This window comes from Alexandromys fortis, unplaced genomic scaffold (assembly GCF_014885135.2).
Source record: "Alexandromys fortis isolate MF-2015 unplaced genomic scaffold, M_Fortis_MF-2015_v1.1 scaffold_36, whole genome shotgun sequence".
Taxonomy (NCBI): domain Eukaryota; kingdom Metazoa; phylum Chordata; class Mammalia; order Rodentia; family Cricetidae; genus Alexandromys; species Alexandromys fortis.
Window position 1 is genome coordinate 9,240,327 of NW_026067915.1, and position 16,899 is coordinate 9,257,225.

The 16,899-nt window shown below is 42.0% G+C and overlaps 1 protein-coding gene across 1 annotated transcript in view; it reads right to left on the minus strand.

The window, feature by feature from the left end:
• Window positions 1-1,909: 1,909 nt before the first annotated feature.
• Window positions 1,910-16,899, minus strand: part of Iho1 (interactor of HORMAD1 1) — a 21,011-nt gene continuing 6,021 nt past the window's right edge. The window contains exons 2-7 of the mRNA XM_050139350.1: window positions 14,129-14,303; window positions 12,104-12,267; window positions 8,652-8,700; window positions 7,928-8,015; window positions 6,110-6,213; window positions 1,910-2,986 (exon numbers count right to left, since the gene is read on the minus strand). Of these exons, the coding sequence (XP_049995307.1) occupies window positions 1,910-2,986; window positions 6,110-6,213; window positions 7,928-8,015; window positions 8,652-8,700; window positions 12,104-12,267; window positions 14,129-14,303 (1,657 nt within the window). The remainder of the gene's footprint in view (window positions 2,987-6,109; window positions 6,214-7,927; window positions 8,016-8,651; window positions 8,701-12,103; window positions 12,268-14,128; window positions 14,304-16,899) is intronic.

Sequence of the window (16,899 nt, forward strand, 5' to 3'; positions counted from 1 at the left end):
AACCACTCAATCCATGAAGCTTCTCTCAAGTGACTTCCTTCACCATCTCTTTTCTCTTCCTTCTCCTCCCTTTCTCTCGAGACAGTGTTACCATGTGGCTTGGGCTGGCAGTGAACCTAGGGCCCTGTTGTCCTGGACCCCCTGAAATTACAAGCATCTGCCACCAAACCTGGAGGTTTAGTGCTGTTGTTTTCTTCTTTGCATGTCTGGTGTGCTCGCACGTGTGGGTGTGGGTGCACATGCACGTGGAAGCCCGAGGTCGCTGTTAGGAATCATCCTCAATTAATCACCTATTTATTGAGGCAGGGTCTTAAACAAAACCAGAGCTCACAGATATGGCTAGTTTTGTTAGCTAACATTTCTGTCTCCACCTCCTAAGGCTAGAATCACAGCTGGGCTGACTCACCCATACAGCGTATTTACATGGATTTCTAGGGGTCTGGACTCTACTTCTCACATCTGGGTGGCAAGTGCTTTAACTGCTGCACCATCTTCCAGCTCATTTTTGGTTTTGATGTTTTTTTAATTACAAAGAAATACATATGTGTTGCAAAAATTAAAATATGTCAAAGTCAGTCATGGTGGTTTATGTCCATAGCCCCAATACTCGAGAGGCTAAAGAAAGGAGACTGCCATGAATTTAAGCCTAGTCTGGACTTATAATGAATTTCAGGTAATCATGAGCTACAGGATCTTCAAAAACACAAATAACAAAAGCCATCAACAAGATATAAGTGGAATATCAAAGTCTAGCATAAAAGTCTATTGCTTGGCTGGGTTGTGGTGGCACATGCCATTAATCTCAGCACTTAGGAGGCAGAGGCAGGCAGATCTCTATAAATTCAAGACTAGCCTAGTCTACACAGCAAGTTTTAGGACAGTCAAAGCTACACAGAAAACCCATCTTTTTTTTTTAAAGCCTACTGCTTTCCAATAATATAGGGTCTATAGCTACATTAGTTTTGATTATTTTGGTCTTGTTTGATATACGTCACCTCTCTCAAAGGCAGCTCCACTCCACCCCACGCCACCCTCAGATCTAATAATGTAGCCACAATGGGTCTGGAACACCCTATGTAAACCAGGCTATCCTCAAATCTGAAGTAATTCTGGTCTCTGCTTAGTGCTGGGATTACAGGTATGAATTTTCATAGACATCTTTAACACTCCTTTTTCTCCCCCTGTGTATCCCTGGCTGTCCTGCAACTCGCTCTGTAGACCAGGCTGGCCTCAAACTCATAGAGATCCTCCTGCCCCTGCCTCCTGAGTCCTGGGATTAAAGGTGCACACCAATACTCTGTTCTTAAGTAGACTGATTTACAGCTGAGAATTGAGACATGCTTGTGGTACCAGTACTGGAGGCTGAAGCAGGAGAATTGTAAATACAAGGCCAGCCAAGGCTACATAATGAACTCCGGTCTAATAGGGTACCCTGTAATACGTCCTCTAATGCAAATAAGAAAACTCTTTTGACAGTATAACTAGATTTAAAAAAAGAAATCCTGAGGTGCAGACGGTATCCATCAGGTGCAGGGAGTGTTTCAAGGGTTACTCATGCAGCCACAAGAGTTCTGAGAGCTTCTTCTAGAAAGTGCTCCATAAAGAAGACCTTCCCTTGACCAAATACACACGACTGCCTTCCTGATGCCATATCATAGGCTGACTGAGCTCTCGTCACTGTCTCCACACATTTCCTCCCCTTAACTAACTTCTACACCTTTGTCATGAGTGACCCAGTGTATTGGATTCTTGCCCATCTCCTACTGACCACCATCAGTCAAGGCCTCTGACTCTGAGGCTGGATAAGTCAATTTCAGATACTGTATGCTACTGTCCAGTCCAAATGTTCCACAATTTGTTTTTCTAACTGAGATCAACGAGCCATCAGCTGAAGTCACTGTCGGCAAGGTTAGAAGTTATCATCACTGCTGTCAAAATCCGGATCACAGAGCAAATTCTTCCCTCCCTTGTTACACAGGGGAGGCTCTGGGTTTTCAAAGCCGAGGTCAGTGAACCAATTTATCTGCTCATCCCCCTGGGAACTGCTAGATAAGAATGCATGGTCTGGGGAGGAGTGCTGGGCAGATTGCAGGGTGCTCCCCTGTGCTGCCCTTTCTGTCTTACTGGTCCTCACTGTTCCTCCTGGAATATGACAGGCTGACTTTGTGGAGGTTCTTGGAGCCCGCCAATAGATGAGGGGCCTTTCTGGGCTAGAAACTGGAGACTGGGGATTGTGATGCTTCGAGATGGAATCACAGGCCTTCCTTGGAGTTTGTTCTTTCTTCCTGGCTGGAAGCCTGCTTCTCTGTGATTTCCTGGGTTGCTGCTTCTTGCCTTTCCTCCCCTTTCTTCGGGTTTTGCCTTTCTGTTCAGTTGCTGACTCTTCAAACTGGTCAAAACACATGCTTTCGTTTTCATTTTGGGGGCAGACATTCTTCATTCTGAATTCAAACTTATTTAAGTCCAGCTGTGAGGCTTCTTGGGCAATTAGATGCTGGTCACGGCCAGTCATCTGGCTTGGGGGGCCAGAGCAGTGGTTACTGAGGTTTCTGGTGGTGATAACCCAGTTCTTGCAGCAAGTCTGCAGGTTTTTGTTCTTCAAACGTTCATTTTCTCTATGGGGCCCATCTGTTGGCAATGCTCCTTCATCCCGGACACTGAGCTCCCTAGGCCTCTGGGAACTCCTACTGGGATTCCCTGAAGGAGACACCTGGCCCTGTGCAGCAGATGGCTCCTCAGAGGTGCATTTTCCCTGTCTGGTAAGATGGAGGCTCTGGGTCAGAGCTGGTGAGGTCTGGGAGGTGCTGTCTTTCAGATGCCCAGCTACCTGAGGGGCAGAGATGAGTTTTTTCAGCTCTTCTATGACACCAGGCACATTGAGCTGGCCCAGCGTCTCAGAAAGCTGATGGAAGTCCTTACTCTGCTGTGCAACTAGAACTTCAAGGTTCTTCAGGTTGGATTTCATCTCCATGAACTCAGTCTGTCTCTGGGAAAGGTAGTGAGAAAGAGGAAAGTGATGGTCACAGTAAAACGTGATAACAGGTGTGGGTATGGTAGCTCACACTCTAATCCCAGCACTTAGATGACTGAGTCAAGAGGACTAGCATGACGGGGCTAGAAAGATGCCTCAGTGACTAAGAGCAGAGGTTAAAAGCACTCTGAAAGAATACTCTTGTTCAGGGTATTGGCATAAGAACAGACAGGAGGGCCAATGAAACCAAATAGAAGACCTGATATCAATCCACACACCTTCGAACACCTGATCTTTGATAAAGAAGCAAAAAATATCAAATAGAAAAAAGAAAGCATATTTAACAAGTGGTGCTGGCATAACTGGATATCAACACGTAGAAAAATGAAAATATACTCATATCTATCACCATGCACAAAACTCAAATCCAAATGGATCAAAGACCTCACCATAAAGCCAGCCATAATGAACCTTATAGAAGAGAAAGTGGGAAGTACACTTGAATGTATTGGCACAGGGAACCACTTCCTAAATATAACCCCAGCAGCACAGACACTGAGAGAAACAATTAATAAATGGAACCTCCTGAAACTGAAAAGCTTCTGTAAAACAAAGGACACGGTCAACAAGACAAAATGACAGCCTACAGAATGGGAAAAGATCTTCACTAACCCCACATCAAACAGAGGTCTGATCTCCAAAATATACAAAGAACTCAAGAAATTGGACACCAAAAGATCACATAGTCCAATAAAAAAAATGGAATACAGACCTAAACAGAGAACTCTCAACAGAGGAATCTAAAATGGCTGAAAGACACTTAAGGAAATGCTCAACATCCTTAGTCATCAGAGAAATGCAAACCAAAACAACTCTGAGATTCCATCTTACACCTGTAAGAATAGCCAAGATCAAAAACACTGATGAGCCGGGCGGTGGTGGCGCACACCTTTAATCCCAGCACTCGGGAGGCAGAGGCAGACGGATCTCTGTGAGTTCGAGACCAGCCTGGTCTACAAGAGCTAGTGCCAGGACAGGCTCCAAAACTACAGAGAAACCCTGTCTCAAAAAACTAAAAACAAAACAAAACAAAAACAAACAAAAAACACTGATGAGAACTTATGCTGGAGAGGTTGTGGGGAAAAGAGAACACTTCTGCATTGCTGGTGGGAATGCAAGCTGGTACAACCCCTTTGGACGTCAGTGTGGCGATTTCTCAGAAAATTAGGAAACAACCTTCCTCAAAACCTAGTAATACCACTTTTGGGTATATATCCAAAGGATGCTCAATCGTGCCACAAGGACATGTGCTCAACTATGTTCATAGCAGCATTGTTTGTCATAGCCAGAACCTGGAAACAACCTAAATGCCCCTCGACCAAAGAATGGATAAGAAAAATGTGGTACATTTACACAATGGAGTACTACACAGCAGAAAAAAAATAATGACAGCTTGAATTTTGCAGGAAAATAGATGGTGCTAGGAAACATTATTTTGAGTGAGGTAACCCAGACACAGAAAGACAATTATCACATGTATTCACTCATAGGTGGCTTTTAAACATAAAGCAAAGAAAGCCAGCCCACACACTACAATGCCAGAGAACTTAGACAACAATGCGGACACTAAGGGAGACTTACATAGATTCAATCTACATGGGAAGTAGAAAGCAGAAAAAGACAAGATTCCTGAGTAAATTGGGAGCATGGGGACCTTGGGGGAGGATTGAAGCAGGGAGGGAAAAGGCAGGGAGGGGAGCAGAGAAAAATGTAGAGCTCAATAAATATCAATAATAATAATAATAATAATAATAATAATAAAAGAATACTCTTGCTCAGTAACCCAGCACTCAAATGACAGCTCACAACCATCTGTAACTCCAATTCCAGGGGATCTAATGCCCTCTTTTGACTTCTATGGGAACCAGACACAAACATGGTACAGAGACATATAGGTGTGCAAATCACTTCTATATATAAAAAATTAATTTTAAAATATAAATTAAAAAGAAGAGCCGTGTAGTGGTGGTACACACCTTTAATTACAGCACTCAGGAGGCAGAAGCAGGTGGACCTTTGTGAGCTTGAGCCCAGCCTGATCTACAAGAGCTAGTTCCAGAACAGGCCCCAAAGCTACAGAGAAATGCTGTCTCAAAAAAAAACAACAACAACAACAACAAAAAAAAACAATAAATATATAACTAAATAAATTAAAAAGATGATTAGCTTGAGTCTGAGGCTAGCTTGAGCTACACAGTGGTTTCTAAGCAGCCTGGGCTACAGGAGAGAGACCTCCATCTCAACATATAAAAACAAAAAAAGTAAGAGAACCAACCAATAGATAAAGATTCATGGTCGGTTGGAACTTTCACCTCACTCCTGCTTGATCTGGAAAGCCCATTCTTGCCTGTCTGTCTGTCTGTCTGTCTGTCTGTCTCTCTCTCTCTCTCTGTGTGTGTGTGTCTCAAAATCCCACCCTCTCAGAAACAAAGAAAAAATGCCAAAAAGTCCAATTCCACACTCTTGGTGACTATTGCAACTTCCTCCCATGTTGCTGCCAGCAGCCCAAGTCCCCACCTAGACCATTCTTAGTCACAAACCTAGCCTGTGGTGGACATGTCATCACCCTATAAACTATATAATCTCCTTGCTTTAGTTCAGGGGTTGCGGGGGTGCTGCTTCTCCAGCCTCAATCTCTGGGACTGGAGAATCTTTTCAGGAGTTCCTTTGCTCAAATAAACCTGTTGTTATACTTTTTCAATTCTATTTGATCTGGCTTACTGCATTGGCAGAGAAACCTATCCTCAGGGGACAGAAAACTTATTAGCTCGTCTCTCACAGAATAAGCAAGTATAGTTACTCTGTGAGCAAGTCCTGGGTACACACACTGCCAGGGAACCCTGAGGATAGACTGTATCTTGATTTACTGAAAAAAGAACCATCCCAGTTTCTGGTCTTAGATGAAAATTTCTCAGACATTAAGTGTTTTTCTTGGTCTTAGAGACAAAGCCAAAAGCACACATGGGCAAGGCATGTATCTGCAATCAGAAGGCTGGGGTAAGATCACTTGAGTGCAGCACCTCAAGATAAGCCTAGGTAAGAAGGCAAGGCAAAGCAAGGGCTTGTATTTATACTTACGGCTTCAGATTTCTTCTGTATCTCAAGGATGGCCTGTTCCATATTGCCTTTGTCTCGCGTGGCCTCAAACATCAGGTCACGCTGGACCTGCGCAGTCTCTTGAACTAAATACAAAACAAGGACAAATTTTTTTCCTAATAAGTTTTCCCCAAAAGTACAAAGAGAAGTACCTATATCTTTCCAAATTATATAAAATACTTTGGGTAAAATGCCTGATGCCGAAAGAAAAAATAATAAACAAATGACAATCTGGATGGTGGAATTTACTCTATAGACCAGGTTGGCCTCAAACTCACAGAAATTTACCTGCCTCCACCTCCTGAGTGCTGGGATTAAAGGTGTGCGCCACCGCCTCCTAGCATTCCTTTACTTCTTCTGTCAGCAATTGGAAGCCTGGCCGGGACACCGACAAATGAGTTACTCTAGCACACTGTACATTCTCAGCCCTGCTAGTCTTGTAGGGTAACAGTCCTGGCTCTGACATTTCTAACAGATGGACAGCTGCCCTGTGTGTAGCCCAGGCTGGAGCTCAGTAGATAAACAGTACCATGCCTCTATTCAGACAGATGGGAATTACTTTATGAGCCACAGAAAGGCATTGATTTTTGTAAATCATGAGTAATTCATCCCTTGGCACGTGAATCAGATGACTTGAATTAGTTTAAAATAAAAAATAAGCAGAAATGCAAACAAGTACAGATGCACAATTATCTATCTTTCCCAGAAAATTCTAGAGCAGTATTTAGCTAAGAAGAATGTGTTGACTGTTTATAAGAGCATTCATTTACATGTACAACACTTAATTGGTGGGGAGGGGATTCTACAAACCTCACACTATAACTGACATTGAGACCAAGGCTGATTTATCACAAAACAACTTTCACTGAAACCAAGGCAGTGAGAAGAGCGAGCAGCAGGTGACTGGAATATTTCTAACTCCTAAGGGGGCGTGTGTCTATAGACAGCACAGTGGGCAAGCCACATGAGACTAAGGAGCTGCTGATTCATCTCAGGCATGAGGTGAGAAGGCTGGCAGAGCCACCCTACCCTCAGACAGCAAGATCACTGAGGAGTAGTGCTACACAAAAGCCACCATGGGAATCAAGTGTTGGCATGAGCTAGAGAGATGGCTTCATGGTTAACTGCACTTCTGTTCTTTCTGAGTACCTGGGTTCGATTCCCAGCACATACATATAATATCATGTTGGTTCAATCTATATTCTAAAGTCTGAAATACCTAAGTGATGTTCTCTAATATATACTTTTATGATTCATTTAGCTGTTCCAGGACAGCCAGGCCTACACAAACAAACTTTTCTCAAAACAAACAAACAAACCAAAAAACTGCAGCTGTGCGATGATGGCGCATGCACGCCTTTAAACCCAGCGCTCAGGAGGCAGAGGCAGGTGGATCTTCGCGAGTTTGAGGCCAGCATGGACTACAAGAGCTAGTTCCAGGGCGTGCACCAAAGCTACAGAGAAACCTTGTCTTGAAAAAAAATTGCACAGAAGTTTACAAATTGGGTGTAGTGCACGTCTTTAATCCCAGCACTCAGGAAGCAGAGGTAGGCAGATGTCTGTGAGTTCCGGACCAGCCTGGTAGTAAGTAGCAAAGAAACCAGGGCTATGTCACAAAACAAAGTAAAAACAAACAAAAAAGTACTGTCACATAGCACCCTCCCATCTTAAACAAGGAAATCTGGCTAGGGTCAGAAGGGTCACATTCATGACTCACTAGTGCCCTCTGCTGATAATATCAACCTTGAGACGATAATAAAATGTTTAAAATAGAACCAAATATAAACACGGGACACTCACATGTCTTGGCTATAGTTTCCAAAGAATCCAAAATAGATTGGCTTCTCATACTGAGATGTTCCTCAGATTTTTCTACAGATGTCTGCAACTAAGAAACTCAAAATTAAGAAAGAAATCACATGGGACTGGAGAAGTGGCTCAGATTGGGAGCAATGTTCTTTCGCAAGACTAGGGTTTGATTCCCACCACCCACATGGTGGTTTACAACTGTGCGTAAACTCCAATTCTGCGAGATCCCACCCCTTTTTTGGCATTCAAGGGTACTGCACATATATGGTGCACACTCATATAGGCAAAACACCCAAATACATGAAAGGATCATAAATTTTAAAAAAGAAAAAGATGCCGGGCGGTGGTGGCACACACCTTTAATCCCAGCACTCGGGAGGCAGAGGCAGTTGGATCTCTGTGAGTTTGAGGCCAGCCTGGTCTACAAGAGCTAGTGCCAGGACAGGCACCAAAAACTGCAGAGAAACCCTGTCTCAAAAACAAAAAGAAAGAAAGAAAGAAAGAGAGAGAGAGAGAGAGAGAGAGAGAGAGAGAGAGAGAGAGAGAAAGAAAGAAAGAGACGAAAGAAAGCACAAACTGTTGTCTCATCTCACTGACCTGGAGAACGGTAACTGAACTATAAACATGCTGCTACTCTGCATTTGCTGGGCACTACAATGATTACCATGCCTAAGATACATGATGCTCTAATTCTCTGAAACTTAGTTCTACCTACCTTGTGAATGACTTCTTGAAAATGAGAAACAAAGCTGTACAGCATGTCACTAGAGTTAAGAAAAAAAGGGGAGAGTAAATCTTTGTGCCATGTTGAAGTAGCATATAACAGCTGATTATGGCAAGTGTTCATCTAGCATAGCATCAAAACATTGCTTGATCAGAGTTGGAGACCCTACCTGAAAAACATCAAAATTTGATTTCTAATGCAAATCACATTTTTCTTCCTTCCATTCTGTTGCTTCTTTATTTTCCTTTTATTTCTATTGTTTTAGATTTATTTATTCGATGTGGGTACTTTGTCTGCTTTATGTGTCTCTGTGTACCATATGCATGCCTGGTGCCTGAGGAAGAGGCTGTTGGGTCTTCTGGAACTGGAGCAAGGATGTTTGTGAACCACCATGTGGGTGCTGGGAACCAAACCTGAGTCCTCTGCAAGAGCAACTAGTGTTGAGCCATCTCCCCAGTTCTTCCTGATTTTAGAAGCAGGTGGATTTCGTGAGTTCAAGGCCAGCCTGGTCTACATAGAGAGTTCTTGGCCAAAGATGGCTACATAGTGAGACTGTTTCTCAAAACAACAAACAAAATCATGTACATACACAAATAGTTTTTTTTAACTACAAATTTTATATTCCTTAAAGTTTTAAATTTACATATATTCCGTGTGTGCATGTACAAATGCATATCATATATGTGGAAGCTAGAGGAAAACTTCAGCCATGGAGATTCTGAGGATTAATATCAGGTTGTCAGGGTTGTCAGCAAATATTTTTACTCACTGAGCCACCAACTGACCCCCTGACTTTTTTTTACTCCAATCATTTAGAGAGAAAGGGAGAGAGTGTGTATATATAATACATTGTGGAGTGGAGGTCTGAAGACAACTTGCGAGAGTCAGTTTTTTCTTTCCACCATGTGGAAATCCCACCAGGGATGAAAATCAAATCATCACATATCATGGCAAGTTCCTTTACTCATTCAATGTACTTTCAGGGTTTTTTTTCTAAATATTTATATTTTTATGTATATGAGTATTTAGTCTGCATGTAAGTATTTAGTGCACCATGTATGTGTCCAGTGCCTGTGGAGGTCAGAAGAGAACACTGGAGTTACAGCTATGGCTGTCATGAGTGCTGAGAACTGAACCTGTGTCCTCTATTAGAGCAGCAAATGCTCTTCCCTGCTGAGCCATCTTTCCAGTTTCTCAGTCAGTGTTTTTAAATACAGGATTAGATATTAGTTCACTCAAAGATCCACCTGCCTATGCCTCCTGAGTGCTGGATTAAAGACGTGTGTCTCTACCATTGGGCTTTGCTGGTGACCCCAAGCATTATACAGTGAGAGTACAGCTGGCAAAATCCCTAGGCTACACCCAATCTGCAAAGCTTTGGAAACCTGCCTTTTGAATAGTTGCTGTCATTCTGTAATACTTGTGAGGTATTACTTGTGACCTTCTCTTTCCGTAACGGGATTCATCCCAAAACACCTCAGCAGTGTATTAGCTATTGGTCATAACTCTCTCACGAACTGTTATCCTGGGTGACTCATCATTTGGCCCTATAATCTTTTTTTTCCCAGGATTTAATGGTTTTTTTTGTTTGTTTTTGTTTTTGTTTTTCCCAGGATTTAATGGGGTTTTTTTTGGCCCTATAATCTTGATATATAGAATATATAGTGGGTGCCTTGAATTCTGGAAAAGGCCACAGAGAAAGGAAGTGTTTCTTACTTAGGCATCAGCGGAAACAAAGCCGCCAGCTTGGGAAGCTGGAAATGCCAGGCTCTGGATTTTACACAACCATAGTTTCCCCATTGATCCAGTCACCTTGGATGTTATTTCTATGTCTAAGAGATTCCATTCCCTTTAATTCAGCAAGCTAGACTCCAATATAAACTCTAACTAACCACACAAATGTAGTCAATGCACAAACCCTCTTTTTCCTATTCTTAGAATTCTGTACTTGGTGTAGAAGTTCCTTCTGTTTGTGTGTTGCTTTCACTGGTTAATAAATAAAGAAACTGCCTTGGCCTAGTTGATAGGGTGGAACTTAGGTAGGCGGGGAAAACAGAACTGAATTCTGGGAGGAAGAAAGGAGGAGGGAGAGAAGCAATGGATCCTCCACCGGAGATGAACCACAGGTTAGAATCTCTGGTAAGCCACTACCATGTGGCAATACACTGATTAATGGAGATAGGTTAAACTAATATGTAAGAGTTAGCCAATAAGAAGTTAGAGCTAATGGCCAAGCAGTGTTTTAATACAGTTTCTGTGGTCAATCTGGTCTGCAGAGCAAGTTCCAGGACAGCCAAGGTTATGAAGATGAAGATGGACTGTAACCTAAAATCGTGAGCCAAACTCTTCCTTCTTTAGGTTACTTCAGTTGCGGTATCTTATCTTAGACAGCAACAGAAATGAAACTAATACACACACAAGCAAGGAAAAGCAAGAGCACTTTGCAGTTTTGTTTTGTTTTTAAGACAGGATTTCTCACTGGGTGGTGAGAGCTAGTTCCAGGACAGGCTCCAAAAGCTACAGAGAAACCCTGTCTCGAAACCCCCACCCCCCAAAAAAAGACAGGATTTCTCTGTGCAACAGCTCTAGCTGTCCAGGAACTCCCTTTGTAGACCAGGCTGGCATTGAACTCACAGAGATCCGAATGCCCCTTCCCCCTAGTGCTGGGATTAAAGTGCTGCCAAGCCACTTTTTGTTCTGAGATAAAGTCTGCAGTAGTTCAAACTGACCTGCAAATAGAACTCACTGTGTTGCCAAAGATGACCTTGAACTCCTGACCCTCCTGCTTCTGCCTTCTAAAAGCTGACTGGAGCGTACCCCACACTCCCAATATCCAGGTTCCAATGCTGCCTCCTCCTTTTTCATTTAATGTTTATTTTGTGGAGATAGAGAATAAACCTACAGACTTGTTGTGCTGGGTAAGCACTACTGTTGTATAGATGGAGGATGGGCTACATGGTACCCTTAAAACACAAAACCGAAGCTAATCTTTATCAATGTGCAGGTGCATTATCCTAAATAATTATGAACCTGGTGACCAGAGACAAAAAAGGGAAGATTCTCCTCATTGGTTGAGACATCCAGTTTCTTTTGCTCCCAAACACTGGAGCTCCCAGATCAAACTTCAAAACATAATGAGCAGCCATCTTTCCCCTTCCTTCTACGGCTCTCTGACTCATACTTATTATATCACTGGCTTCTCTGGCTCTCTAGCTTACATATGGCAGACTTATAGGACTTCCATACTATATCTGATTCTGCATCTTTCTCTGTCATTGATCCCCCACTGTGTGTGTGTGTGTGTGTGTAATACTGAATCTGTTTCCTATGCATAACCCTGACTAATACATTCTATTATACTGAAATTGAATTATTTGAATATTGATAGTACATTTGTTTTCTTCGGAAAACATAAGCTTTTCATCCTCTTAAAATGTGTGTACCTGTCACATTTGTCTGTTGCCCTTCGTTTTTTCTCCTCAAACTGTTTCAGGAGTCCTTTTGATTTTCCAACTGGCAAAGGAAGAGAAAATAAATCTTCATCCTTTGTATCACTTCCAAACAACTGGGGCTTTGTCTGGTATTTTGTGAAAATACTAGGTTCATTCTGTTAAATGGAAAAAAAAATCAACATCAAATTCCATCCACTATTCTCTGTACAATGCAGAATTTAATGTATTGAAGTACCAAGCCTATGGTTGAAGATACAGCATGTAGCTTTTCATTATTTGTACCAACCAGGAAATTATAATAAGCAGCTTTCTAAGTTAATACAGTGTCAGCTTTATCAATGCAGAAATATTAAAAATTCAGCTAAAGTTGTTGAAAACCAACTAAATACATTTATAGGAAACAACAAAAAATCATTTACTCACTCTCTGATATGTGATATTAAAGCTTCATGTTAATATATTTAACTCAAATCACTATTTTTTTTCTGTTGAACTCAAAACCTGTTGATAACTTCCACAAGGCCTAGAAAATATACAGGCTGCATTATTAAGAGTCATTTCCTGCATTTCTTAGAAAAATCATATTCTAAACATTCAGGAAGTATTTTTTTGTTTTTGTTTTTTTTTCCAGACAGGGTTTCTCTGTAGCTTTGGAGCTTGTCCTGAACTAGCTCTAGTAGACCAGGCTGGTCTCGAACTCACAGAGATCAGCCTGCCTCTGCCTCCCAAGTGCTGGGATTAAAGGCGTGTGCCATCACTGACCAGTGGAAGTGCATTTTTCCCATCATATCACTAGCATCAATTTTTTTTGGCTTTTTTGTTGTTGTTGGGTTTTGGTTTGGTTTTATTATTATTATTTTTTATGGTTATCTGAGACAGGGTTTCTCTGTGTATCTCTGGCTGTCCTGAAACTCCCATGTAAACCAGGCTGGCCTCAAACTCACAGAGATTCACCTGCCTCTACCTTCCTGAGTGCTAGGATTAAAGGCGTGTGCTACCACTGCCTGGCTTTTTGTTTTTTATTTTATTTTTATTTTATGTGCATTGGTATTTTTGCCATGGGTGTCAGGTCCCCTGGAACTGGAATTACAGACAATTATAAGCTGCCATGTGTGTGCTGGGAATTGAACCTGGGACCTGTGGAAGAGCATCCAGTACTCTTAACTGCTGAGCCATCTCTTCATTCCCTAGTTTTGACTTTTTGTATCACACCAAGGGGTTCCTTGGCAGTCCTGGAACTCGCTCTGTAGACCAGGCTGGCAGAGATCCGCCCACTCTGCCTCCGAAGTGCTAAGATTGAAGGAGAGAACCACCATTGCCCAGTTTAGCATCAATTTTTGTACTGAGGTCATACATATAATGTTTCACTATCCTAAAGCACTGAGCTAGCCTCATTCACTCAATCACAATACAATTACCTGTATTATGATACAGGTAAGTCTAAATATAAAATTAAATGTAATTCAACCCCTCCCCCCCCCAAAAAAAAGAGAGATAGAGAGCAGGGATGATGGTACATATCTTTGAAACACAGTACTCAGGAAGCAGAGGCAGGAGGATGGCCTTTGAAGGAAGCAGGCAAAAGCAACTTGGCCTAGGTGCTATCATTTTGACTTCAGACTTGATTTTACCTGTAGGCTGAAACAAAGCTCAGGTTCCCATGCCCAAGGGGAGCTGAGAACTTTCCAATGGCTGATCAACCTCCTCCCTAAACAATGGAAATAGCTTGTCCCCCAACCAGGCTCTTTAAAATATCATGGCTGTTCCTAACAATAGAAAGAACGAATGAATCTCTTTTGTTGGACTATTCCAACACAATAATTCTCTTTTTAGCTTATGTTCATAAGAACTATAAAATATGTGCAGAGAAATTTCAGAAATCAGAGCTTGGGTGGTGGCTTATACCTATAACTTGAAGAGCCTGGAGGCTGAAACAGGAGGATGGAGTTTAGGCTGGCACACACAGCAAGGTTCTGTCTCAAAAAGAAAAATCTAACTATTGGAAATCAGACTTACATCTACAGAGTTCTGCTGTGTCTGTTTTGGATGTCTTGAGTAGGCACCAGCATCCAAGGATGTGGACAGAATTTCTGAATTTTCTGAACAAAACTGAGATCCAAAGAGGAACTGGGAATCACTGAGAGAAGAACAATCAGTCTGATTACTGTTCCAGTTAGATGGTTTAGTGATCCTGAAACGAAGCAAGAAAACATTAAGTTAACATCCTGAATGAATGAAATTATAACTCACAGCTACTATTTCAGGATATTCTGGAGAGCACATTTTTGCTTTGTTTTCTTGTTGTTGTTTGAGACAGGGTCTCTCTATTATGAAGCTCTGGGCGTGTTTGTTTGACCTCTAAGTCCTCTATGACCTAAAAAGAACCCCAGGAAAATTATGAATGCCCTACATTTTGATTCTGACAACTGGAGAACAATCAAATGGAAATTCAGACAGAAGAACTGACACAACTATCCCTTGTATTACAGCATTGTGAGCTATAAAAATATTTTTTAGACCAAAGTTTATAATATATTTAGGGATTAAGAGATATTCTCTTTTTAAAAACAATTAATTTGGCCAGGTGGTGGTGGCAATGCAAGCCTTTTATCCCAGCACTTGGGAGGCAGAAATAGGCAGATCAACTCCCCAAAATTGAATCTGTTCATCATTAAGCAAATAAATAAACTACAGACAGACTGTGCACTTCACCTGAGCAGCATCTAGAAGAAGCTAGATTTATGTAAAAACACATGGATAAATTTCAAAAATAATTATTATTTTTTTTATTTTTGTTTTTCAAGAGAAAGTTTCTCAGTGTGGCTCTGGCTGTCCTGGAACTTGCTCTGTAGATCAGGCTGGCCTCTGCCACTACCACCTGGTTTCAAAAATAATTTTTTTGTTGTTTTTTTGTTTGTTGTTTTCTCTGTGTGGCCCTGGCCATCAGGGAACTTGCTCTGTAGACCAGGCTGGCCTCAAACTCACACAGATTCACCTGCTTCTGCTTCCCGAGTGCTGGGACTAAAGGTGTGTGCCATCACGCCCAGGCAAAAATAATTTTGAGTACAAAAAAGTAAGGGAAAGATGGCTCAACAGGTAGAGGCACTTGCCACACACTCCTGGTAACATGACAACCTGTAATTCATAAAGGTAGGAGAGGAGAGCCAGCTCCTCTGAATTTCATACACATACCATAACATGTGTGCCCCCGACAAATAATAAATTTTAAAAGTAGAACTTTACTTAAAGTAAACTCTATTACTTATTTTTGTGAGTTTTTAGCCTATAAAAACACATATTCGTAAACATTTAGAAAATGTGGGAGGGAGAACAGGACTGGAGAGAGATGGAGCCATAACAATACAAACACAAGAGCCTGGACTGGGCACAGCTTTAACATGCCTTTAATCCCAGCAACTCAGAAGGCCGAGGTAGGCAGATCTTTGTGAGTTCAAGGAGGAACTGGTCTACACAGTGAGCTAAAGAATTGCCAGGACTATGTGGAGAGACCCTTCCTCAAAAGAAAAACAAAACACCCACAAAGCTTGGCATGGTAATGCCTATGATTCCTGCTGTAATGTTGGCACTTAGGACATAGGAGCAGGAAATGTAAGGAGTTCAAAGTCAGGCTGTGCTATGGTTTGTTTGTTTGTTTGTTTTAGTTGTTCGAGACAGGGTTTCTCTGTAGCTTTGGAGCCTGTCCTGGAACTACTCTTGTAGACCAGGCTGGCCTCGAACTCACAGAGATCTGCCTGCCTCTGCCTCCGGAGTGCTGGGATTAAAGGCATGTGCCACCACTGCCCCGGCCAGCCTGTGCTATGTTAACCTTAACTTAAAAAACAAGAAACGGAGCCAGGCATGATGGTGCAAGCCTTTTATCCCAGCACTAGGAAGGCAGAGGTAGGTTAGCCTGGTCTACAAAGCAAGTTCCAGGACAGTCAGTGTTGTTACACAGAGAAATTCTGTCTCCGGGTGGGGGGGAAGGGAAACAAAACAAAACAAAAGCCCAAAATAAGAAATGGGCCAGTTAGTTGGTGATTGCACATGCCTTTAATTCCAGCACTTGGGAGGGAGAGGCAGGTGAATCTCTATGAGTTCGAAGACAGCCTGTTCTATAGAGAGACTTTTAGGACAGCCAGGACAGCAGAGAAACCCTGTCTTGAAACACAAAACAAACAAACAAGAAATGGGGCCAGCAAGATGGCTCAGTGGGTAAAAGTGCTTGCCCCCAAGTTCAATCCCAGAGGCTCACATGGTAAGAGGAAAGAACCAACACTGTCCACATATTCTGTGATCTCTACATACATATATATATAAACACAAACACACACACATACACAATAAATAAATGTAGAAATTTTTAACTACAAAATAAGCCTTACCAGACTTAATATATCTCTGAAATTTTTCTTTTTCTTTTTCTTTTTTTTTTTTTTTTGGTTTTTCAAGACAGGGTTTCTCTGTATAGCTCTGGCTGTCCTGGAACTCAAGAGATTCACCTGCCTCTGCCTCCCAAATACTGGGATTAATGCCATATGACACCACCACCCATACCAGCATCAGATTGTATCTTAAAGCAATGATAGAAATGATAGAATTAAACAAAGCTAAGTTTTCTCTCTCTGTATAAACAGTACCCCTTTTTGTTGAAATAAGAGCGGCGGCGGGGCTGCGTCCCCAACACCCCGGCCGCTTGGCTAACTCATGCCCGAAATAACAACACACAAACTGTATTCATTTAAGAACTGCTTGGCCCATGAACTCTAGCCCTTACAGGCTAATTCTCG